The sequence below is a fragment of the Ornithorhynchus anatinus genome, chromosome 8 (genome assembly GCF_004115215.2).
Source record: "Ornithorhynchus anatinus isolate Pmale09 chromosome 8, mOrnAna1.pri.v4, whole genome shotgun sequence".
Classification (NCBI taxonomy): domain Eukaryota; kingdom Metazoa; phylum Chordata; class Mammalia; order Monotremata; family Ornithorhynchidae; genus Ornithorhynchus; species Ornithorhynchus anatinus.
In genome coordinates, this window is record NC_041735.1 from 5,812,361 (window position 1) to 5,837,771 (window position 25,411).

Sequence of the window (25,411 nt, forward strand, 5' to 3'; positions counted from 1 at the left end):
TCTACCCCAGTGCTTAGAACAGCGCCTGGCACGTAGTAAGCGCTTAACGAACACCACGGTCATTATCGTTATTATTCCTCATCGGTAAAAGAGGGGATTCGGCACCCGTTCTCTTTTCCCCTCGGACCGCGAGCCCCCCGTGGGACGGGGACCGGGTCCGATCTGCCCGTCTGGGATCTACCCCGGCGCTTAGTACGGTGCCCGGTCCACGGAAAACACCCGACAGATGCTACGATCGCAACGTGGATTTGCGTGTGTGCCGTTCATCTGCCTCTGGGTGTGGATCGGTGTTCGGCATCTATCTAGTGGCAGCCGAGCTGCTGGGGACGGACCGTAAGCTCACCGTCGGCAGGGAATGTGCCCGTTTCTTATATCGTCCTCTCGCGAGCGCTCGATACGCTGCTCTGCACACGGTAAGCGTTCAGTAAATACGTTTGACTGCCTGGCTGTTGGAGGGAGAGACTGTGAGGGCAGTGGAAGGAGCAGAGTGTATTAGGGGAATGATAGGTGGGGGGGCGCTGGGGCTTGCTCCAGGCGGGCCAGGGAGGAAATGGGTTTAAGCCATTTTATTTGCTTGAGGCCACCTGAGTCAGCCTCAGCCGCTACTGTCTGGAAAATAACGGCGGTATCTGTCAGGTGCTTACTATGTGCCAGCCACCGTTCTAAGCACTGGGGTAGATAAGAGATAATCAGGTTGGCTACAGTCCCCGTCCCACAGTAGGACTCACGGTCTTAGTCCCCATTTTACAGACGAGGGAAATGAGGCACAAAGAAGCGAAGCCATTCGACCGAGGTCACGCCGCGGACAGGTGGCGGAGCCGGGGTTAGAATTTAGGTTCTCCGACTCCCAGGGTGGCGCTCGATCCACCGGGCCACGCCGCTCCTCTACGACGGCAAGCCGTGCCAGCCACCGGTTGGGAGCCCCGCCTGCCGCCCCCGGGACCCCCGGCCCAAGTCCCGTGGTGTCTTGCTGGGTGCCGGCTACCCCCTCTGACCCGGAAGGTCACTCGGAATTGTGGCGGAGCTCCCCACCCAGTTCCCCCCGGCGCCACGTGTCACCACCTCTGCCTGCCTTCGGGCCTTCTCGGGCGCCGACGACTCCCAGGGTGTCCCGCGGGGCCGCCCCCCGCCTCCGGCAGCGGGCGAAGCGGTCGGAAACGCCCCGGTCGCCCCCACCCGACCCCCGGATCACCTCCCGGCCTCCGGCCTCCGGATCCTTCGGACGGGGGCGGTGGGCCGGGGAAGCAGCTCGGCTTGGCACCGGCGGTGGCAGAGGAGGTGGCGGAGAGGAGTGATACTCGCGACCCCTGGCTCCCGTCGGCCCCGCCCTCCCCTCCTCCTGACCTGCCCACTGAGAGCGGAGCTCCGAACGGCCCATCTCCCGTCAGAGGTCGGCCCCCTGCCAACGGTTACGGAGCTTCCATTTTTGTCCCCCGAGCGCCCGGCTGGGCCGGCGGGGAGAGCGCGGACGGAGGAGGAGACGGCCGGGGCCGGGACGGCCGCTGGCTCCGTCCGGGGCAGGGCTGGGCGGCGGGAGGCGGGTGGGCGGAAGGGATCGGGCCCGGTGGGGGCCGTTTCCCCCAGTCCTCGGGATCAGCGGGAAGTGACCTCTGATGGATCTGTTAAGAATCAGAACGATTAGTATAATTACGGTATTTGCTAAGCGCCTACTCTGTGCCAGGCACCGTACCCAGCGCTGGGGTGGACGCAAGCAAGCATTTACCCCCTCCAGACTCCCACTCACTCGCTCTAGGCCTCTTTAGCCCCCAGATGGGTTCGGGTTTCACTCGATGCCAGCTGAGGGATTCCCGGACACCCCAGGACCCTCCACTGATTGCTATTAGGAATAATAATAATAGTAGCAGCGGTGACGATAACAATGACTCGAGCTGTAGGTGCTTCTCCCAATCCCGGTGACAAATCCGGGAATGGGCTTCTTGCTGAGTTCCTCTGGAGGAGGAAGAGACGGCAGGAAGCTGGACAGCCGCTCCTGGCTCTCACGCTCGCTCCCGGCACCGGGGAGGAGGGGAAGCTCTTGAGGGTCTCCGTCACCGGCCTGAAGGCCCAGGACGGGGACGGGCAGTTTCTCCTACTAATAATTGCGGTATTTATTGAACGCTGGTCCGGACGCTGCGGTAGATGCAAGATAATCAGGTTGGACACAGTCCAAGTCCCCCAGGGGGCTCGCGGTCTAAAAAGGAGGGGGATGCGGTATCGAATCCCCATTCTGCGGCTCAGGAAACCGAGGCAGAGAGAAGTGAAGTGCCTTCTCTGCCCGGCACCCCACGGCCTCTTGGGAACCCGCTCTCCTGGAGATCCTTGGCCCGACGACGCGAGAGAGTGGAAACTAAAGGATCCAACTGAAAGCAAACTTTATTGTCAGTTCTGCTTTCGACTTCTCCCGAGGATCCGAGGGAGCCGAGGGGGAGGGTGCCCGCAGCCGCGTTATTTAAGAGAAGGAGCCAGGCAGTGACCTCCTTCTGGACGGGGTTGGTCTATGCATATTCTTGTGTGTTGTCCCCGACGCTCAGTACAGTGCTCTGCCAAAGGTAAGCGCTCGGTAAATGCCACCGAATGAATGAATGATGAAGCCGAGTGCCTTTCGCAAGCATCGGAGCCAGAGGAAGGGAGACCGTCTCCAGCTGAGGGGCCGAGCTCAACCGTCCTGCCACCCCCCCCCCCCCGAACCTTTTATTTTTGTTTAAATGGTATTTGTCAAGTGCTTACTAGGTGCCAGGCACTGTACTAAGCGCTGGGGTGAATGTAAGGTTGGACACAGCCCAGGTCCCACGTGGGGCTCACGGTCTTAATCCCCATTTTACAGATGAGGGAACGGAGGCCCAGAGAAGTGAAGTGACTCCCCCGAGGTGTCGCAGCAGTTAAGTGGCGAAGCCGGGACTGGGACCCAGGTCCTTCCGACTCCCGGGCCCAGGTTCTATCCCCTAGGCCATGCCGCTTCCCCTCCCAAAGAAAATTTCCAGGCAAATAACGTCGGTATCTGTTAAGCGCTTACTATGTGCAGAGCACTGTTCCAAGCGCTGGGATAGATACAGGGTCATCAGGTCGTCCCACGTGAGGCTCCCAGTCTCCATCGCCGTTTTACAGATGAGGTCACCGAGGCACCGAGAAGTGAAGTGACTTGCCCCACGTCACCCAGCTGACAGTCGGCGGAGCCGGGATTCGAACCCGTGACCTCTGACTCCCAAGCCCGGGCTCTTTCCACTGAGCCGCGCTGCTTCTCTGTGGTTCCGGGAGGGAAAGACCGCGAGTCCTGAGACTGAACTGTGACAGTCACGGGGCTTTACGTAGTGCTTGGCACTTAGAAAGCGTTAAACGAATACGTTTATTTATATTAATGTCTGGCTCCCCCTCTAGACTGTAAGCTTATCGGGACCAGGAAATGTGTCTGTCAACTTTGTTATACCGAACTCTCCCAAGTGCTCCCAGCGGGTGTGCGGCGGAGGCGGGATTAGAACCCGGGGCCTCTGACTCTCAGGCCCCGTGCTCTTGCCACTCCGTAAATACGATTGAATGAAAGAACGAATGAACAGCACCTGGCACCTAGTAAGCGCTTACAAAAGCCACAACTATTATTGTTACACGGCAAGGGGATTTAGGATTCTCGATGTTATCCCTTCGCCGTTTCCCGTCTGTCCTCCTGGCGGGAGGCCCGGAGGTTGGCGGTAGCCACCTGCCCCCGGATCCCCTCGGGAGCCCGAGGTGGCCTCCCTGGCCGGCCCAGGAGCCCGACAAGCCTCTTCGGCCTCCAGAGTGGCCTTCCCTGGCAAAGCCTCAGGGGAGCGGCCAGCGCGGACAGACCGGGTCCCTAAATCACGAAGCGGCGTGGCCTGATGGGTAGAGTCCGGGCCCGGGAGTCAGGAGGACCCGGGTTCTAATCCCGGCCCCGCCACCTCTCTGCCGTGCGACCTTGGGCCGGGCGCTTCACCTCTCTAGGCCTCAGTTCCTTCACCTGTAAAATGGGGATTGAGACCGCGAGCCCCACGTGAGACCTGGATTGTGTCCAACCCGGCATTTACCTCAGCATTCGTTCATTCGGTGCTATTCATTGGGCGCTCACCCGGCGCTAAGCACTTGGAAAGTACAGTTCAGCCACAGATAGAGACAATCCCCGCCCAGCAACGGGCTCACAGCGGGACAGACTTCAAAACAGGTACGGCGGCTGCTGGCATCTAGTAAGCGCTCAACGGATGCCGTAAAGCCCCCCCCAGAACCGTCCTCCCAGGAGGTGCGGTGGGTTCTCCCGGGTTCGGGTCGCCGGCCGGGACGACGTCCCCGGAGACGACGCCCCCGAGCCCCGCTCCCTCGGCGACGGGATCCTTGGCACTTGGGGGCTATAAATAACCGAAGCCAGCCTCGGTTCTCTGGGCGGCCACGCCGCGCCCTCTGGAAAGGGGAGAGTGGACGAGCTCAAGTCGCACGGCCTTGTAGGGACGGGAAGAGATTTTTAGAGCAGCCCTGCGGATAGGCTTGAGAAAAACCCGCTTGCCTGCCCAAATCCTCAGCCGCCCCTGTCGGCCGTAGCCGCGGGCCCGGCTGGATGGGCAGGGCGCGGGCGTGACTCGGTTCACTCTCACCGCTGAGGGACGCGATTCCGGGTCGGATTCAAATGCTTTTAATGGAGAAACCACCCCGGGTCGGCGGCCGGGAAGCAGCCTGGCCTGCGGGCCGGGATCGTCTCTCTTTATTGCTGAATTGTACTTTCCAAGCGCTTAGTACAGTGCTCCGCACACAGTAAGCGCTCGGTAAATACCACTGAGTGAGTGAGTGAGCACGGGCCTGGTTTCTAATCCCAGCTCCACCACTTGTCTGCTGTGGGACCCGGGGCAAGTCACTTCACTTCTCTGGGCTTCAGTGACCTCATCTGTAGAATGGGGGTTGAGACTGTGAGCCTCACGTGGGACGGGGACTGAGTCCGACCCGGTCTGCCTGTACCCAGCCCGGTGCTTAGTACAGTGCTCTGCACGTAGTAAGCGCTCAATAAATCCTATTGAACGAATGAATGAATAAGCACTCAACAAATGCCATAATTATCATTATTATTTCAACTTAATAATAATATTAATGTTGGTATTTGTTAAGCGCTTACTAGGTGCAGAGCCCTGTTCTAAGCGCTGGGGTAGACACAGGGGATTCGGGTTGTCCCACGTGGGGCTCACCGTCTCAGTCCCCATTTTACAGATGAGGGAACTGAGGCCCAGAGAAGTGAGGTGACCTGCCCCCAGTCACACAGCTGACAAGTGGCCGGGCCGGGATTCGAACTCATGACCTCTGACTCCAAAGCCCATGCTCTTTCCACTGAGCCACAGGTCCTCGACTTCAGCCAATCACTCCCTCAGTCGATCATATTTAATCGAGCACTGAGTGGATATGCAGGGCGCTGTATTAAGCGCTTGAGAGAGTACAATAGAATTTCCACAACGAGCAGGAAATTTCCGGTCAAATCAAGCAGAGACCAAAAGCAAACGAGAAATTCGATAAGGCTCAAGAGCCTGAATTTCAGAAACCTCTTTCTCTCGGGTCCTCCTCCTTCTTTCATTCTCTCCCTTTTCCCTCTCTTCCCCACCCTCCTCGCTCTAGCTCGGGTGGCCCTGCTGCCCTGCAAACTCGTCCTCTAGACTGTAAATTCATTGTGGGCGGGGACTATGTCTGTTATATTGTTCTATCTTCCTCTCCCAAGTGCTTAGTCGAGTGCTCTGCACACAGTAAGCGCTCAGTAAATACGACTGGCGGGATCCGTAGGCACTCGTAGGATTTGGGGACCTTGACCCCGCTACCCGAGCTCGCTGCTTATAGAGAAGCAGCGTGGCTCAGGGGAAAGAGCACGGGCTTGGGAGTCAGAGGTCATGCGTTCGAATCCCGGCCCTGCCACTTGTCAGCTGTGTGACTGTGGGCGAGTCACTTCACTTCTCTGGGCCTCATTTCCCTCATCTGTAAAATGGGGATGAAGACCGTGAGCCCCACGTGGGACAACCTGATTCCCCTGTGTCTACCCCAGCGCTCAGAACAGTGCTCTGCACATAGTAAGCGCTTAACAGACACCAACATTATTATTAGTATTAAATGTGGGGCATTTTCCCCTGCAAGCCGGGGGGGGGGGGGTAGCATGCGTGTACATGCGTGTACACGTGAGGTCAACGAGGCACAGAGAAGTTAAGTAACTTCCCCACAGTCACACAGCTGACAAGGGGCAGAGCAGGGATTCGAACCCATGACCTCTGACTCCCAAGCCCGGGCTCTTTCCACTGAGCCGCGAGATGAACAGCGTTTAGCACAGCGTGGCTTAGTGGTGAGTGCACAGGCCTGGGAGTCAGAAGGTCATGGATTCTAATCCCGGCTCTGCCTCGTGTCTGATGTGTGACCTTGGGCGAGTCACTTTACTTCTCTGTGCCTCAGCTACCTCATATGTCAAATAGGGATTGAGACTGTGAGTCCCACGTGGGCCAACCTAATTACCTTGTCTCTACCCCAGCGCTCAGAACAGTGCTTGGCACATAGTAAGCGCTGAATAAATATTATCATTATTATGTGAGAGAGGGACTGTGTCCAACCTGATTCGCTCGTACCCAACCCGGTGCTTAGTATAGTGCCTGGCACTTAGTAAGCACTTTTAACAAATACCGTAATTATTATTATTACTATTACGGTGCATGGTGCAAAATACATGCTTGCAATACTGGTAACCCCCTACCCTCAGACAAAAAAGCCCCAAAAAACAAAAAGCAGAGGGCCCAGAGCATTATTGTTATTATTATGGTATTAGTTAAGCGCTTGCTCAACTGTTCTAAGCCCTGGGATAGATACAGAGTAATCAGGTTGTCCCATGTGGAGCTCACAGTTTTAATCCCCATTCTACAGATGAGGGAACTGAGGCAAAGAGAAGTTTAGCAGCTTGCCTAAGGTCCCACAGCCAACCAGTGGCTGAGCCGGGATTAGAACCCACGTCCTCTGACGCCCAAGCCCGGGATCTTTCCACTGAGCCACGCTGCTTCCCTCATAAAGACCAGGCGCAGGGGAGAGGGACAGAATATCCAAGAAGTTGCAAGATGTTGTTCAGCTGCTGGAGGGCAGCAATCATATTTTTTCATCTATTATTAATAATAATGGTGGTATTTGTTAAGCAGAGCACTGTTCTAAGCGCTGGGGGGGACGCAGGGTGATCAGGTCGTCCCACGTGGGGCTCACTCTCTTAATCCCCATTTTACAGATGAGGGAACTGAGGCTCAGAGAGGATAAGTGACTTGCCCAAAGTCGTACAGCCGGCAAGCGGCGTAGCCGGGATTAGAAGCCAGGACCTCCGACTCCCAAGGCCGGGCTCTTTCCACCGAGCCACGCTGCTTCTCTTCTCTTTCATGCTCTGCACCCAATAGGTGTTGAATAATCACAGTCGATTGACAGATTGATTTTCGAGAAGTGGGGATGTAAAGAGAGACAAGGTTTGCAGCGGGGAGCTCCCTGGGGCCAGTGATGGAATCTTATTGATCCCCTATAAAAGTGTTCTCCCCCAGGGCTTAGCACGGTGCTCCGCACACAGTAAGTGCTCAGCAAATGCTACGGAGTGAAAGAAGTGACCGGCGGAGAAAGCCATCAAGGGATGGAGGAAATGAGAGAGAGGAAGGGAGATGATGAGAGGTGGCCAGAAGGACCCAGAGAGTAGTAGGACAGAAAGGTCCAGGTAGATCGGGAGGGTTGGGTGATAATAATTATAATCATAACTGTGCTATTTATCAAGCACTTACTATGTGCCCAGCGCTGTATTAGATGCTGGAGTAAATACAAGATTATTAAGCCGGACAAAGTCCCTGTCCCACATGCGGCTCGCCGTCTAAATTGAAGGGAGGAGGATTTCAGTTCGTTGTGGGCAGGAAACATGTCTACTGACTGTTATATTGTACTCTTCCAAGCGCTTGGTACGGTGCTCTGCATACAGTAAGTGCTCAATAAATACGATTGATAGATTTGATCCCCATTTTCTAGAAGAAGGTAATCGGGGAGAGGAAGAGAGAGGAAGATGGGCTTACAGAAGAGTCGAGAGATTTAAGGGATGAGGAGGAGAGTGATGGAGAGGTTGACTGGGGGAAAAAACGGAAGAGGGGTGGGAGGAGGAGGAAGAAGAGGAAGAGCACAGCCCCGAAGGAGTCCGGTAAAACCCAAAATATCCAGTTAGGAGCACAGATTCTGGGGGACCTGAAATAGATGACGGGGGGGGTCCCCAAAAGAGGAAGGATGGCTTCATGTAGGAGGCGGTTTGGAGGAGGAGAGGGACCTGGTTTGGTGAATAACCAAAGCGTATTTGTCAAACGCTTACTATGTGCGGAGCACTGTTCTAAGCGCTGGGGTAGACACAGGGGAATCAGTTGGTCCCACGTGGGGCTCACAGTCTCAATCCCCATTTTTACAGATGAGGTCACTGAGGCACAGAGAAGTGAAGTGACTCGCCCACGGTCACACAGCCGACAAATGGCAGAGCCGGGATTCGAACTCATGACCTCTGACTCCAAAGCCGGTGCTCTTTCCGCTGAGCCACGCTGCGCGAGAATAGGATTTAGCAAATAACTACTTGGCGTCGGGGACGACTCTCCTAATTGTCCATAGTTTTATGACTCTTCTTTATCCAGGATAAGCTTCTTTTCGATCCCAGTAAGTTTCCTGGGACACTCTGTGGAAAGAGGTCGGGCTTGGGAGTCAGGAGACCTGGATTCTAATCCTGCCCCATCATAATACTAAAAATAATAAGAATCATGGTATTGGTTAAGCCCTTACTATGTGCCAGGCAGTGTACTAAGCGCTGGGGTGCACTGAGCAAATCGGGTTGGACACGGTCCCCTGTCCCACGTGGGGCTCACATTCTCGATCCCCATTTTCCAGATGAGGGAACTGAGGCACAGAGAAATAAAGTGACTTGCCCAAGGTCGCACAACAGACAAGGGGGGGAGGCAGGATCAGAACCCATGACCTTCTGACTCCCAGGCCCCTTCTCTATGCTGGGTGACCCCGGGGCAAGTGATGTAGCTTCTCTGTGCCTCAGCTTCCTCATCCGCACATGGGGATTAAATACCTATCCTCTTCTTCCTTACATCACATGTCCCCCCCGGGGGGGGGGGGGGACAGACATCGAGCCCAGTCTGATGGGATGAAGGCCTTGGGAGAGTTCGCTGGCCCGGTTAAGCGCTTATTCAGTCTATGGTATTTATTGAGTATTTACCGTGTGCAGAGCACCGTACTGAGAGTATTTACCGTGTGCAGAGCACCGTACCGAGCGCTACGGAGAGGACGATAGAACAATGAACAGATAAATCTCACTGATGGCGATGATGATTATAGTTTCGGGGGCTTGAGGGCCTGAGGTGATTTAAGGGGTGGTGTTCTAGTCTGTCGGCGATGGCTGCGGGGACATTTTTCTGTCAGGTTTCCACACGCAGACCTCGAAGGAGCATTTGACTCGGTTTTAAACGTCCCCAGCAAAGGCAGGCTGTCAAGACTGAATTCCAGATGCCCTGATGTGATCCCCGACATGAGAAGCAGCGTGGCTCGGCGGAAAGAGCCCGGGCTTGGGAATCAGAGGTCGTGGGTTCTAATCTCGGCTCTGCCGCTTATCAGCCGTGAGACTTTCGGCAAGTCACTTCACTTCTCCGAGCCTTAGTTCCCTCATCTGGAAAATGGAGATCAAGACCGTGAGCCCCACGTGGGACAACCTGATCACCTTGTATCTCCTCCAGTGCTTAGAACTATGCTTGGCACAGAGTAAGCGCTTAATAAATGCCATCATCATTAGTAGTAGTATTATTAGTATTATATCCCTATCCCTATGTTTCTGGATTCTAATGATGATAATAATAATGATAATGTCGGTATTTGTTAAGTGCTTACTATATGCAGAGCACTGTTCTAAGCGCTGGGGTAGATCCAGGGTCATCGGGTTGTCCCACGTGAGGCTCACAGTCAATCCCCATTTTACAGATGAGGTAACTGAGGCGCAGAGAAGTGAAGTGACTTGCCCACGGTCACACAGCTGACAAGTGGCAGAGCCGGGGAGTCAAACCCACGGCCTCCGACTCGGAAGCCCGGGCTCTTTCCACCAAGCTACACTGTAATGGAATTTGTTAAGCGCTTACTATGTGCCAGGCAGTGTACTAAGCATTGGGGCGGATACAAGCAAATCATGTTGGTTATAGTCCCCTGACTCACATGGGGCTCACAGCCTCCATCTCCATTTTACGAATGAGGGAACTGAGGCTCAGGGAAGCAAAGTGATTTGCCCAAGGTCACACGGCAGACAAGTGGCAGAGCCGGGAATTAGAACCCATGACCCTCTGACTCCCTAGGCCTGGGCTCGATCCACTGCGCCCTGCTGCCTCTCCGGAAGACCCCATTCCCCTTCCTCTGCACCCCAGTCCTGCCCCGCTCCCCCCGGGACAGCACCCGTAGAAAACCCGATCCCGGTTCCGGATGCCTCCGATCCCATCCCGCCTATTCTCTTCTTCCCCGTTTCCCACTCCTTTTCCCTTTGGTTCCTGCTCCGTCTCCCAGGAATACCGTATTTCAAGTCCAGACGTTTTTCATACCGGAAAGATGATGTCACCAACCACACGAAGTTTGCTCTGCTCTTCCCAGCTCCCATGCCCTGGCTCCAGAAGGAAATTCCAAGCTCAGCTCCGAGATCGCCGTCCCTCTCCCCGAGAGGCCTGGCCCCACGGTCTGGCCGCAGGCCAGAGGGCCGGCGTTCCCGGACCGTAACAGTCGTGGTATTTGTTGAGCGCTTACGATGTACCGAGCGCTGTACTAAGCACCGGGGTAGGAACGAGATATCGGATCGGACACGGTCCCTTTCCCACCTGGGGCTCGCAGTTTTGAGTGGGGAGGGAGAACAACAGCGTGGCGTAGTGCTTAGACCCCGGGCCTGGGAGTCAGAAGGTCATGGGTTCTAATCCCGGCTCTGCCACTTGTCTGCTGGGTGTCCTTGGGCGAGTCACTTCACTTCTCTGGGCCTCAGTTACCTCATCTGGAAAATGAGGATGGAAACTGCGAGCCCCACGTGGGACAGGAACCGGGTCCAACCTGATCCGTTTTTATCCACCCCAGCACTTAGAACAGTGCCTGGCACATAGTAAGCGCTCAACAAATGCCAACATCATCATTATTGTCATTAATATTAGAACGGGTATTTAAGTAAGCTTCTTGTAGAGAAGGAAACAATGTGACCTGGTGGATAAAGCACGGGCGTGGGAGTCAGAGGTCATGGATTCTAATCCCGGCTCTACCACTTGTCTGCTACGTGACCTCGGGCAAGTCGCTTAACTTCTCTGTGCCTCAGTTCCCTCATCTGGAAAATGGGGATTAAAACCAAAAAAATGTTGGTATTTATTAAGTGCTTCCTATGTGCAGAGCACTGTTCTAAGCGCTGGGGTAGATACAGGGTCATCAGGTTGTCCCACGTGAGGTTCATAGTCTTAGTCCCCGTTTTACAGAGGAGGGAACTGAGGCCCAGAGAAGTGAAATGACTTGCCCACAGTCACACAGCTGACAAGAGGCAGAGCCGGGATTCGAACCTGTGACCTCTGAGTCCCGACCCCGGGCTCGTTTCCATTGAGCCACGCTGCTTCTCCTAAGACCGTGAGCCCCACGTGGGACAACCTGATGGCCTCGTATCTACCCCAGCGCTTAGAACAGTGCTCTGCACATAGAAAGCGCTTAACAAATGCCATCATTATTATTAATTATTATTATTATTGAGGTCAAACAGCAGATGCGTGATTGATTGATTAAGGGAATGATCTATTGTCCGGCTGCTCCTTGGGTAGGTGGCAGAGTGTGGGGGGCGGTCGGAGGGAGGGTAGGGGGTCTCTATCCTCCCTCTGTGTTGCCCCGAGAAGACTGAGGGGGAGAGAGGCGAGGGATTTGGGGCCGCCGCAGAGGGTGGCCATTGCTTTGGGCAGTTTGCCAATTTCTAAGGCAAGGCATTCATGCGCTTAACAAGTATCACAATTATTATTATTATTATTATAATACTTGGGGGGGGGGGGCAAAGCATTCATCATCAGAGGGCGAAGGGGAAGAGCAACTCACCGTCGAAGAGCAGCAACCGACCTATTTCCTCTGCCCCGGGTTGTGATTCCGGGTAAACCTGCCAAGGCCCTCTCTTTTCTGGGCAATCAGTCAACCGATCGATCGCATTTATTGAGCACTTATTGTGTGCAGAGCGCTCTGAAGAGTACGCGGCGACAGAGTCGCAGTCACGTTCCCTGCTCACGAGTGTACGGCCTAGGAGGGGGAGACAGTCATTAATAAAATAAATAAACGACGGATATGTACTTTAGTGCTGCGGGGCTGAGGGAAGGGGGAATGAAGGGGGCAAATCCAAGTGCCAGGGCGATGCAGAAGGGAGCGGGAGAAGAAAATATAAGGGCCTAGACGGGGAAGTCTTCTCGGAGGAGGTGGGCCTTCGAAGAGGCTTTGAAGTTGGGGAAAGTGATAATCTGTTGCGTGCGAAGAGGCACTGCCCGTCTCCACAGTTTCCCCAGCTCTCGGGGAAGCAGCATAGCCTAGCAGATAGGAATCAGAAGGACCTGGGTTCTAATCCCGCCTCCGCCACCGGTCTGCTGGGTGACCTTGGGCAAGTCACTTAACTTTTCTGCGCCTCAGTGACCTCATCTGTAAAATGGGGATTGAGACTGTGAATAGGGAATGTGTCCAAATAGATATGCTCGTATCCACCTCGGCGCTCGGTACAGCGCTTGGCACACAGTAAGCGCTTAACAAGCAGCGTTGTGATTTACTATTGTTACTCCCCAGACCCCGTTTTCTTCCCTCCCCCAGCAGAGTTCTTTCGGTGACCGCGATCTGCCAGAGACCTTGGCCCCGGGCCCTGGGTAGCTCACACCTCTGGGTGTTAACTTGATGTTGCTGATTAGGGTTCAGTGAAATGACTTCTAGGCCTGAGCAGAGAGTGTGTGTCTGGGCTTTGCAACGAGCTGAGCCCCGAGGAGAAAGGGGTACGGCCTGCTAGGCTCAAACCCTCCTGGGATCGTTGGAGTCAATCAGTGGTCAGTCGTATTATCAATAATAATCATGATGGTATTTGTTAAGCGCTTACTCCGCGCCAGGCGCTGGGGTAGATACGAGGTCATCGGGTTGTCTTACGTGGGGGCTGACCGTCTCAATCCCCGTTATACAGATGAGGGAACTGAGGCCCAGAGAAGTAAAGTGACTCCGCCCACGGTCACACAGCGGACGAGTGGCGGCGTCGGGATTAGAGCCCACGACCTCCGACTCCCAAGTCCGTGCTCTTGCCGCTAGACCATGCTGCTTCCCTATTGAGCGCTTACCGTGTGAAGAGCACTGTACTAAGGGCTTGGGGGAGCCAGATGGTGAAGAGACCGAATATGCTGTTCCCTGTGCTCAAAGTCCCTCTGGCAAATGATAATAAGAATGGCACGCAGTAAGCGCTTAACAAGTATCACAGTTATTATTATTATTGTTATTATTATAGTACTTGGGAGGGCACTCGCCCTGGGCCTCCCACCTTCTCCGCCCCAGCCTCAAATTCGGACCTGCCTCAGTCTACCCCCCTCCGGGTCCCGCGGACCTGCTCGCTGTCAACCCGCTGTGCCCCGCCCGGCTTTTTTTTAGCGGTGTTTAATAACGTTGGTATTTGTTAAGCGCTTACTGTGTGCAGAGCACTGTTCTAAGCGCTGGGGTAGACGCAGGGTCGTCAGGTCGTCCCACGTGAGGCTCCCGGTCTTAATCCCCATTTTACAGACGAGGGAACGGAGGCCCAGAGAAGTGAAGTGACTTGCCCACAGTCACACAGCAGACAAGTGGCAGGGTCGGGATTCGAACCCATGACCTCTGACTCCCAAGCCCGGGCTCTTTCCACTGAGCCACGCGTGTTTGTTAAGTGCTTACTATGTGCCGGGCACTGTTTTAAGTGCTGCGCTAGATACAAGCTAATCAGGTTGGTCACGGTCCCTGTCCCACGTGGGACTCCTCATCTTAATTCCCATTTTCCAGATGAGGGAACCGAGGCACAGAGAATAACAATAAGGGATGGTATTTGCTAAGCGCTTACTAGGTGTCAAGCACCGTCTTAAGCGCTGCTGTAGCTACGGGTTAATCAGGTTGGACACAGTCCCCGTGCCACGTGGGGCTCGCCGTCTCAATCCCCATTTTCCAGGAACCGAGGGACAGAGAATAATAATCACGACGGCGTTGGTCAAGCGCTTACTATGTGTCAAGCACCGGTGTAAATACAAGGTCATCAGGTCGGGCGCGGTCCCCGTCCCACGCGGAGCTCACCGTCTTAATCCGCGTTTTCCAGATGACGGAACCGAGGCCCAGAGCTGTGCCGTAACGGGCCCGAGGTCAACAGCAGACAAGTGACAGAGCGGGGATTAGAACCCGGGTCCTTCCGACTCCCAGGCAGGCCCGCGTTCTCTCCGTCAGGCCACGCTGCTGCTGACCGGGGGCTCCTCCTTCTCTCTCCCCCGCCCGGCAGGCACGTACCAGGGCCAGTTCACCAACGGCATGCGCCACGGCTACGGCATCCGGCAGAGCGTCCCCTACGGCATGGCCGTCGTGGTCCGCTCCCCGCTTCGCACCTCCCTCTCCTCCCTGCGCAGCGAGCACAGCAACGGGACCCTGCCTCAACAGGACCACCCCCCGTCGCGCCCCGCCGCCGACGGCGGCCCCCCGGCCCCGGCCCCGACCGTCCCCCGGGGCGGCTTCGCCCTGAGCCTGCTGGCCAACGCGGAGGCCGCGGGCCAGTTCCAGAAAGGCGGCGTGGGAGGCCTCTTCCGGCGCGGCTCTCTGCTGGGTAAACTGAGGCGCTCCGAGTCCCGCAGCTCCCTGGGAAGCCAGAGGAGCCGCGTCAGCTTCCTCAGGAGCGACCTGAGCTCGGCGGCCAGCGACGCGGCCTCCACGGCCAGCCTCGGCGAGGGGGCCGAGGGCGAGGAGCCGGCCCCGTTCGAGTCGGACATCGACGCCACCACCACCGAGACCTACATGGGCGAGTGGAAGAACGACAAGCGGTCCGGCTTCGGGATCAGCGAGCGGTCCAGCGGGCTGAGGTACGAGGGCGAGTGGCTGGACAACCTGCGGCACGGCTACGGCTGCACCACGCTGCCCGACGGCCGCAGGGAGGAGGGCAAGTACCGCCAGAACGTGCTGGTCAAGGGCATGAAGAAGAGGGTCATCCCCCTCAAGAGCGCCAAGATCCGCCAGAAGGTGGACCGCGGCATCGAGGGGGCCCAGCGGGCCGCCGCCATCGCCCGCCAGAAGTCGGAGATCGCCGCCTCCAGGTGGGACCCCGGCCCTCCGGGCCCCGTCCGTCGGGTTCCCCGCGTCGATCGGGCCGGGTGGGCGGGGAGCTGTCCCACTGGCCGGACTCTTGTCCCCTGAGCCCCTCCAGCGGGGTTGCCTTAGAAACCGCTCACCTAGGGGACCTGGGATGCGGGTGGGGAGGGAGGACAGCAGAGAAGGAACACCTCAGGTCAACATCCGTCGACCTCAACGCAGAAGGGTCCGGGGTTTTCCACGGTGAGTCCGGCGGAGGTGGCGGGTGGACAGCCCGGAAGCCGACGGGGAGGGCGTCTCGGGTGGACGCGGAGGGAGATGGGCCTCCGTCGGAGGGCCTTGAGGAGAAGACGGGAGGAGGGGAGTGCTGCGTGACGTTTCAGATGATCGGGGGAGCCTGGTGGAGCGCGGACTGAAGAGAGGGGGAAGCTGGAGGCCAAAGGTGGGTCTCAGTGCCTAGGAGCCGAGAGTGGTTGTCGGTTTGGCGTGACCCGGGGGATGTCGGAAAGAAATCAGAGGAGGCTTCCTGGTGGAGGTAGCATTTGGGAGGCCTTTCTCCAACTGGGAACCTTTGAAGAAGGAGAGTGAGCGGTGCTCCGGCAGTACTCCCCAGTGGGTCTGCAGTAATAATGATCGCGGCGTTGGTTGAGCGCTCGCTACGTGGCAGGCACTGTACTAAGCGCCGGGGCGGATACGGGCAAATCCGATTGGACACAGTCCCTGTCCCACGGTCTCGGTCCCCATTTTTCAGATGAGGTAACTGAGGCGCAGAGCGGTGACGTGACTTGCCCAAGGTCACGCAGCAGACAAGTGGCGGAGCCGGGACGAGAACCTCCCCGCGTCCCCAAGGCTTGATGGTGGGGGGGAACGGTTTTGACAGGTCTCCATGCAGAGCGGGGAGAGAAAGCCCGAACGAGGAATGTGAGCTGGGCTAGTCTTTTCTCCTCAGCGGCTCCTTTTCTCAAACTCCCGTGAACCGTGGTGCTGTGGGGCTGGAGGGGAGGAGGAGGAGAAGAGGCTGAATTTTCATCTGCCCAGGAATGGCAACGCTTGCTCTCCGAGCCAGGGACGAATTTCCTTTTAAGGAAGCTTTGGAGCCAGAGGAACTATGATATTCGGTTCATTTTCCTCAGGGGCTTCCCCCCGCACCCCCCCCCCCCCCCACCGCTCTCGTTGGGTGCTACTGAGTGGAACGGCTCAAAGAGCAGAGAGTCACATAGAGCGGCCCCAACCCCAGAGCCCGGAATTCCGGTGAGGGGAGATAGAGCCGTGCGGTCTCCATCCGACTTCATCCACCCTGCTCCCCCCCGATCCTCCTCACCAGGTCCCTCCCGGTGACTAAAAATACCATTTCGGCCAGTCGAAAAGCAGCATGGCCTAGTGGAAAGGGAGGAGGAGGACCAAGGTGTCCGCCATTTGTCTGCCTGTGTGACCTTGGGCTAGTCGCTTAACTTCTCTGTGCCTCAGTTACCTCATTTGTAAAATGGGGATTAAAGACTGTGGGCCTTTTGTGAAAAATGGAGTGGGCCCAGCGTGGCTCAGTGGAAAGAGCACGGGCTTGGGAGTCGGAGGTCAAGGGTTCGAATCCCGGCTCTGCCCCTTGTCAGCTGTGTGACTTTGGGCAAGTCTCTTTACTTCTCTGTGCCTCAGTTACCTCATCTGTAAAATGGGGATTAAGACCGTGAGCCTCACGTGGGACGGCCTGATTACACATAGTAAGCGCTTAACAAATACCAACATTTTTTTTTAATCTACCCCAGCGCTTAGTACTGTGCCTGGCTCAACAAATACCATTTAAAAAATTGATTGATCAGGGATATTTATTGAGCACCTCCTATGTACAAGGCAAAGTGCTCGCCACTTGCCAGAGTAACATAGGGAAAGTACATATGGACCCTCTCCTCAAGCAGTTTACAATCTAGTAAGAGAGACAGACACTAAACTAAATTAAAGGTAGGGGGATGAAACAGAGCATAAAGCTTTATATATAAGGAATTGGGGGATAGGGGAATGAGAACTCAAATGCTTAAATGATGTGGAAGCAAAGAGGTGGTTGTGGGGAAAATAGTGTGGGGAGATGAGAGATTAGTCCGGGAAGGCCTCCTGGAAGAGATGGGCTTTCCGTAGGGCTTTGAAGATGCAGAGGGCAGAGGTCTGCCGGATGTAAAGGGGGAAGGAATTCCGGGAAGCGGAGAGAAAGCGTACGAGAGCCTGGCAGGGAAGGAGAACGAGGCCCGGTGGGTGGGTCGGCTCGAGAGGAGAAAGGTGTGGGAGCTGGGGTTTAGAGGGAGAGGAAGGAGCCTAGAAAAGGAGGAGAGAGCTGATGGAGAACCTTAACTCAGGAGTTTCTGCTCAGTGTCGAGTGGAACAGGCAACCAGTGAAGCAGAGGCAAGAGAGAAATACAGAGAAACACACGCACGAGAAGAGCCCCATACATACTCACACACTCAGCAGGCGCAGTTTCCTCACCTAAAAGGGGTCTTTGGCCCAAGGCAGGGACCCTCATAAGACGGTAAGAGGAGGTAGCATGGCCTGGTGGAAAGGGCACGGGACTGGGAGAACCCAGGTGACCTGACTCCCTGTCCCATGCTCTTTCCACTGGGCCGAGCTGCCCCCAGGGACTGTAAGGTCCTTGAGGGAAGCGATCGTGTCTCCCGACCCGGCTGTACCCTCCCGAGCTCTTAGTACAGTTCTTTGCACGCAGTGAGTGCACAGGAAATACCACTGATTGATTGATTGAAGCTTTCCGCCCCAGTGACCTCCAGGTCCACACTGTGGGAAATATCAGATAAGCTTTTGGGAAGTTTTGGGAGTCACCCAGACTTGTACCCTTCCGAGGCGATGGATTAAGTGGATGGTGTTTGAGCCATGAAGTCCCTCCCTTTCTCTCTTTCTCTCTCTCTCCCCTTCCCTCTCACTTTCTCTTCCTTCCTCGATCTCTCCCTCCATCCCTCCATTACTCTCTCCTTCCCTTCTGTAACTCTCTCCTTCCTCCTTCCCTTCCCCCTCTATCCTTTGCTCTGTCTCTCTCCCTCTCGCCTTCCCGCCTTCTTGCTTCTTTGTCTCTCTCCTTCCTTCTGCGTCTTTCTCCTTCTCCCCTTTTCTCTCTCCTTCTCCCCTTTCCTCTCCCTTCCTCTCTCCCGCTATCTTTCTGTCCCTTCTTCTCTCCCTCCCTCCGTCCTCCTCCTCTTTCCTCCCTGCTTCTCTCTGTCTCTTTGTGTCTCTTTCTCTGTCTCTTCCCGTTCCCATCCACCACACATCTGCGGCCCCGTTGGGGCCCCGGGTGGATTCCCCTCCGGTCAGGCCCCAGGTCCGTTGCTTCCCAGCCAGACATCTCTGTCTCCCGTGGGGCCTCGTGTCCAGGTCCGGGCCGGGGTCGTGCTGGGAAGCAACGGAGAGGCCCCTCCCGGGAAGACTGTAACGGCCCCGTTGGGATCCGGCTTCTCCCGGGGCCTACCGCGGCCCTCTGGCATTCCTGCCCGCGCGGGGCTTAACCGCTCTGTGTGCTCAGCATTTCCCCGCGCCCAGTGGCGGAGGAACGAGGCCCTGCCCGGCCCTGCCCCGGGACAGCGGTGTCTGGTGCCGGTGACGTCCCGAAAGGCCCGGGGTCAGCAGAGATTCCCTGGCCAAATAAGGCAAAGAGGCGCAGAGGAGGTTTACCAGAGCGGCTGGAGAATGCAACAGCTGAACGCCCAGGCCCGCGCCTCTTGGCCCATAAATGCCACCCCTAACCCTCCTCCCCCCAGGTGCAACTCGGCTTTGGGATTCCAGGAATTTTGTCCAGAACCAGCCCCCTGAGTCTCCCTCCCCGCTATCTGAGACAGCTCAGAGGCCAAGCGGGAAAGGGGCAGCTGAAAAGAGATTCAATCTCTCCCTCTCTCTTTTCCTCTCTCTCTCTCTCTCTCTCTCTCTCCCCCTGGGGAGGCCAGAAACTGGACTCTGGGTAGGACTAGAGAGGTAGCCCACCTGTAGAGAAGTGGCCATTATAGTCGACCTCCAGGAAAGAGTGAGTTTAAGGGGATAAGAAGAGTGGCGTCAGAATGGAGGCTTTGGGACATTCCCGGTTAAGAGTTAGAAGAAGAGAAGCAACGTGGCTTAGTTGACAGAGCAAGGGCACGGAAGTCAGAAGGACCCGGATTCTAATCCCAGCTCTGCCGCTTGCCTGCTCTGTGACCTTGGGCAAGTCACTGCACTTCTCTGGACCTCAGTGACCTCATCTGTAAAATGGGGATTCAGACTGTGAGCCCCATGTAGGACAGGGACTGTGTCCAACCTGATTAGCTTTTATCTGTCCCCGTACTTAATACGGTGCCTGGAACATAGTAAGAGCTAAAGACATAGCGTTAAAATCAAAAGAGGAGGAGGAGGAGGACAGGAAAATGAGGCAGACTGGTCTGGGTCAGAGAGGGAACTTCCTGTCTGCCCTCCTTCGGGACCCCTCTGGCTAGGCCCTCTGCAAGAGTCAGGGCCGGGGGCCTCTGGGAGCCAGAGACCTACCCGAAGAACTAAACGTGCCACTACATCCCGTTGTTTGTCCTCCACAACAGTTCCAAGATCCTCCACTTCCTCTCCACCAAATGCTCCACATGCCCTTTTTATCCCAAATAGATTCTTCCTATCGATCGGCCTCCTCCCTGGTCTCCCTGCCTCCAGTCTCTCCCCTCTCCATCCTTACTTTACTGTGCTGCCCGGACCATTTCTTTATTATGTTGTGCTGCGTCCATCTCCCCACTCACGCAGTGGCTTTTAATGAGCGCTTACGGTGTATAGAGCACTACGCTGAACACTTAGGAAAGTACACTACGTTAGAGTCTACCCCGGCGCTTAGAACAGTGCTCTGCACATAGTAGGCGCTTAACCAATACCAACATTATTAGAGTAGGTAGGCATGATCCCTGCCCACAAGGAGCTTACAGGCTAGAGAGGAGGAGGACACTAAAATAAATTACAGATGGAAATGTGCATAAGTGCCTCACGAACTTCCAGGGGTGGATCATTCCTCCCCACGTCAAGCAGCAACTCCTGATCACTGGCTTCAAGCCCCTCAGACAGCTCCTTCCAGCCTACTTGTCCCACTCTCTTCTACCATCACACCCCAGCTCGCGCTCTTCTCTCCCTCCAACCCCTTTCTCAAGCTCATCCTCCTCCCTGGAACTCCCTCCCCGCTCAAATCTACCGGTCCGCATCCCTCCTCGAAGCAGAACGGCCTAGTGGACAGAGCACGGGCCTTGGAGTCAGAAGGACCTGAGTACTAATCCCGGCTCTGCCGCTTGTCTGCTGGGTGATCTTGGGTTAGTCACTTAACATCTCTGGGCCTCAGTTACTTCGTCTGTAAAATTCAATTCAGTCGTATTTAAGTGCTTACGGTGTGCAGAGCGCTGTACCAAGCGCTTGGGAAAGTACGAGAACAGTGCTTGGCACGTAGTAAGCGCTTAACAAATACCTTCTAAAAAAAAAAAATCCCTACTCCAGTAGGCCTTCCCCAATTCATTTTTCTTTTCACCAGGTCACACACTCGCAACTCCCCGCTCAGCACTTTTGCTTCCACTCGGCCTTTACGATACCACCCCCTCCCTTCTGAACATATCCACTTACACACCCTTCTATTTAAGCACTTACTCATCTATATATCCATCTTTCCCTTCTCTTCTTCCTTCTCTCTGCAACGTATTTCTCATCTGTCCCCACCGCTCTCAACTGTCCATTCTGTGAGGGCAAGGATCGTGTCTCCTCGCCCCAGGGCACTCCCCCAGGCTCTCCGTACGACAGCCGGCACACAGTAGGCGTTCAGTAAATAGTGCCCGTAGTTCGAGTGATTAGTAGAGGAGGCCGTAGGTCCCCTGACGTTGGGGTCTTTGGTTGTCTTGTCCCAGGGGAGGAACAGACAGTGATGATAATAATTAGGATTTATGTTAGGCACTTACTATGAGCCAAGCATCGTACTACGGGGAAGATATAAGATAATGGAGCCGGGCACAGTCTCTGCCCCATATGGGGCTTGCAGTTTAAGTAGACTTTGATTCCTCATTTTACAGATGATGAGCCCCAGAGGGGTTAAGCGAACTGCCTGAGGTCACACAGCAGACAAGTAAGTGGTTGAGAAGCAGCCTGGCCCGGTGGAAAGAGAACGGACTTAAGAGTCAGAGGTCGTGGGTTCTAATCCCGGCTCCGCCGCCTGTCAGCTGTGTGACTTTGGGCAAGTCACTTGACCTCAATTACCTCATCTGTAAAATGGGGATGAAGACTGTGAGCCCCAAGTGGGACAACCTGTATCTCACCCAGCGCTCAGAACAGTGCTTGGCACATAGTAAGCGCTTAACAAGTACCAATATTATTATTATTATTTTTTGAGTTGGGATTAGAACCCAGGCCCCCTGACCCCAAGGACTGGGATCTTTCCTCTAGACCATGCTGACCAATGAGGGTGGTTTATTTGACTCCAGCTGGTCTGGGAGAGGACTGGGGGGGGGGGGCGGTCCCTGAGTGGACAAGACCCCGACACACAGACTAAGAAACCCAGCTTCCAGGTGGGCCGGGGGGGGGGTGGGCAGTGAGGCAGGGAGGGAAATCCCCTCTTGGGTTCCGCAATTCCTCAGTGAAACCAGGCTTCCGGTTTCCCACCTGTAGCAATGGGAGAAGATATTGGATCATTTGGTTATCAAGGAACTTACCCCTGCTATGGAAAACCACCGCCCCGCCTGTAGGTAGTCTTTGTTCCCTAGATTGTAAGTTTCTTGAGGGCAGGGATCCTGTCTACCCAACTCTGTTACATTTTAGTCAGTTAATTGTATTTATTGAGCACTTACTGTGTGCAGAGCACTGTACTAAGCGCTTGGGACAGCACAATATAACAGACACATTCCGTGCCCACAACGAGTTCATAGTCTAGCACGGTGCTTGGCATGCAATAAGCACTCAAAAAATGCCACTGATTCAGTGATTTATCCAACTCGGTGGCCTCTGGGCGATTTCCCTGTCACATTCTCGATTCTTCTGACCTCCCAGGAATTATCTATCGTTAGCAACCAGATTTTTCGAAGCCACAGTGCGCAGGGCACTGTATCGAGTGCCCGGAGAACACACAATAGGAAAGATGCCCTCAAGAAGCCTGCGGTCCAACGAGGGAGGCACCCAGGAACGAAAGAATGACAAATGGCGAGAAACACAAGTAGGCAGTTAAATGCACCAAGCGCCAGTGCTCAGGGAGCTGACGGGTTGGTCAGGGAAGTTAAAGAGAAATGGCTCTTGGAAGAAGTGATTCTGGGGGGACGTTTTGAAGGAGGGAGCCACTGATTTCCTGCAGCTGAGGAAGAGGGGTGTTCCAGGCTGGGAGCAATGAAACAGAGTTAGAAGTGCTGTGGAATGCCCCGGGCCCAGGCATTAGAAGGATCTGGGTTCTAATGCTGACTCTGCCACTTGTCTACTGGGTGACCTTGGTAAGTCACTTCACTTCTCTGGACCTCAGTTCCCTCCTCTGTAAAATGGGGATTAAGACTGTGAGCCCCACGAGGGACAGGGACTGGGTCCAACCTGAAAAGCTTGTATCCACCCCAAGCTGGGAGTAGGGAAGAACAAAAGGAGCAAGTCAGGGCGACGCAGAAGGGAGTGGGAGAAGAGGAAAGGGGGGTTTAGTCAGGGAAGGCCTCTTGGAGGAGAGTGCCTATTGAATCCAGTGCCCTGTACCAAGCTCTGGGGAAAGTAAAAGCTCTGGGACGCAGCATGGCCTAGTGAATACAGCACGAGCCTGGAGTTCAGAAGGACCTGGGTTCCAATCCGGCTCTGCCACTTGTCCTCTGTGTGAACTTGGGCAAGTCACTTCATTTCTCTGTGCCTCAGTTCCCTCATCCGTAAAATGGGGATTAGGAGCGTGAGCCCCATGCGGGACAGGGACTGCGACCAACCCAATTACCTCATATCGTACCCCAGTGTCTGGCCCGTAGTAAGCGCTTAACAAACGGTACAATTCTCATTATTACTATTAATGACTTAGAAGATAATTCAAGCAACTTCCCTTCCCCGGAGGGTCTTCCCGAGGTTCACTGGGGTTGGTACTGGCTGCTAGAGACGCCGGAGGGAGGAGGGAGGCAGCCTGGTCTCTGTCCAGTCGCCAGTAGGAATGCTTATGGAAGCAGAGATGCAAATCATGTCGGACAGCGTCTGTTCCCGGAGGGGCAGCCTCCCCCAGATAGGATGCAGAGGAGCCGAAACGGCTGGGCCCGACGTTTCCACAGGAACAGGATCAGGACCCTGCGACAGAGAGGACGCGGACAAATGGAGAGGCAGCGGCGACGGGCCGGCTCAGCCGGACCGATAAAGCCCTGACTCTCCCAGCCCTGGTTCCATTTCGGGTGGCCACAGGTTATTATTATTACTATTATTATTATTGTTGTTGTATCATCATTAGTATTATTTTTAATACTAATAATAATGCTGGTAATTCTAATAATGGTATTTGTTAAGCGCTCACTATGTGCCAGGCGCCGTACTAAGCACTGGGATGGATACAAGCAAATCGGGTTTACACAGTCCTTTGTCCCACGAGGGGCTCACGGTCTCAATCCCATTTTAGAGATGAGGTAACTGAGGCCCGAAGCAGTCAAGTCACTTGCCCAAGGTCACACAGCAGACAGTGGCGGAGCCGGGATTAGAACCCATGACCTTCTCACTTCCAGGCCCGAGCTCTATCCCTTCCGCCGTGCTGCTTTTAGTCAGTCAGTCAATCAATCATAATTTTTGAGCTGCCATTCGTTCAATCATTCAATTCTATTTATAGAGCGCTTACTGCGTGCAAAGCGCTCTACTGAGCGTTGGAAGAACACAATACAGCAACAGACGGACACATTTCCTGAGCACAACGAGCTCACAATCTAGAGAGGGATGCAGACATTAATATACATGAATAAATAAGTAAATAAATGACAGGTGTATATATATATATATGTGCTGTGGGGATGAGAGGGAGGATGAATGAGCACCGTTCTAAGTGCTTGGGCGAGTACAATATAACAATATAACAGACACATTTCCTGTCTGCAGCCTGGTCTAGTGGATAGAGCACGGGCCTGGGAGTCAGAAGGACCTGGGTTCTAATCCCGGCTCCTCCACTTGTCTGCTGGGTGACCTTGGGCAGGCCGCTTCATTTCTCTGTGTCTCAGTTATCTGTAAAATGGGGATGAAGACTGCGAGCCCCATTGTGGGGCAGCAACTGTGTCCAACCTGATTTGCTTGTATCCTCCCCAGCGCTTAGAACAGTGCCTGGCACATAGTGATCGCTCAACAAATGCCACAGTTATTATTGTTCTTGTTAGGTGCTTACCACACGTCAAGCACTGTAGTAAGCACTGAGGTAGACACAAGATTATCGGGTTGGATGTAGTCACTTGTTCTCATGAGGCAGCTCCGTGGAGTAGTGGACTTTTGCCGATTGTATAGTGTAAATGATTACGACATTTATTTTTAAATGGTATTTTCTAAACTCTTACTGTGTGCTAGGCACTGAATTAAGCACTGGGGTAGATACAAGCTTGGGCACGGTCCACGTCCCACATGAGACTCCTGATCTTAATCCTCATTTTGACAGATGAGGTAACAGGGACAGAGAAGTGAAGTGACTTGCCCATGGTCACCCAGCAACCAGTCAATCAATCAACCAATGGTAATAATTGAGCACTTACTATGTGCTGAGCACTGTTCTAAGTTCTTGGGAGAGTACAATAGAACAGAGTTAGCAGGCGCGTTCCCTGCCCATAATGAACGTACAGTCTAGAGGAGGAGATAGACCTTAGTACGGTGCTCTGCACATAGTAAGCGCCCAGTAAATACCATTAATGATGATCATTAAGTGCCGAGGAGGCATCTAACTAAATTCGGAAGTGTTAGAATTGGCTGTTGGGTTCATTTGGCTCAAGGTGTTGCAAAATTAATTGGGGAAGTCTGTCTGAAGGAGGTGAGATTTCAATAGTCAGTCGATGGTATTTATTGAGCACTTACTGTGCGCAGAGCTCTGTGCAAAGCACTTGGGAGAGGACGCCATAAAAATAGACACATTCCCTGCCCACATTGAGCTCACAGTCCATAAGGAGAGACAGCGCTTAATATAAA

At 54.8% G+C, this 25,411-nt stretch overlaps 1 protein-coding gene across 1 annotated transcript in view; it reads left to right on the forward strand.

Annotated features, from left to right (window-relative positions):
- Positions 1-25,411, forward strand: part of JPH2 (junctophilin 2) — a 40,517-nt gene that overhangs the window by 1,343 nt on the left and 13,763 nt on the right. Inside the window, exon 4 of the mRNA XM_029070625.1 lies at positions 14,513-15,314. Within this exon, the coding sequence (XP_028926458.1) occupies positions 14,513-15,314 (802 nt within the window). The remainder of the gene's footprint in view (positions 1-14,512; positions 15,315-25,411) is intronic.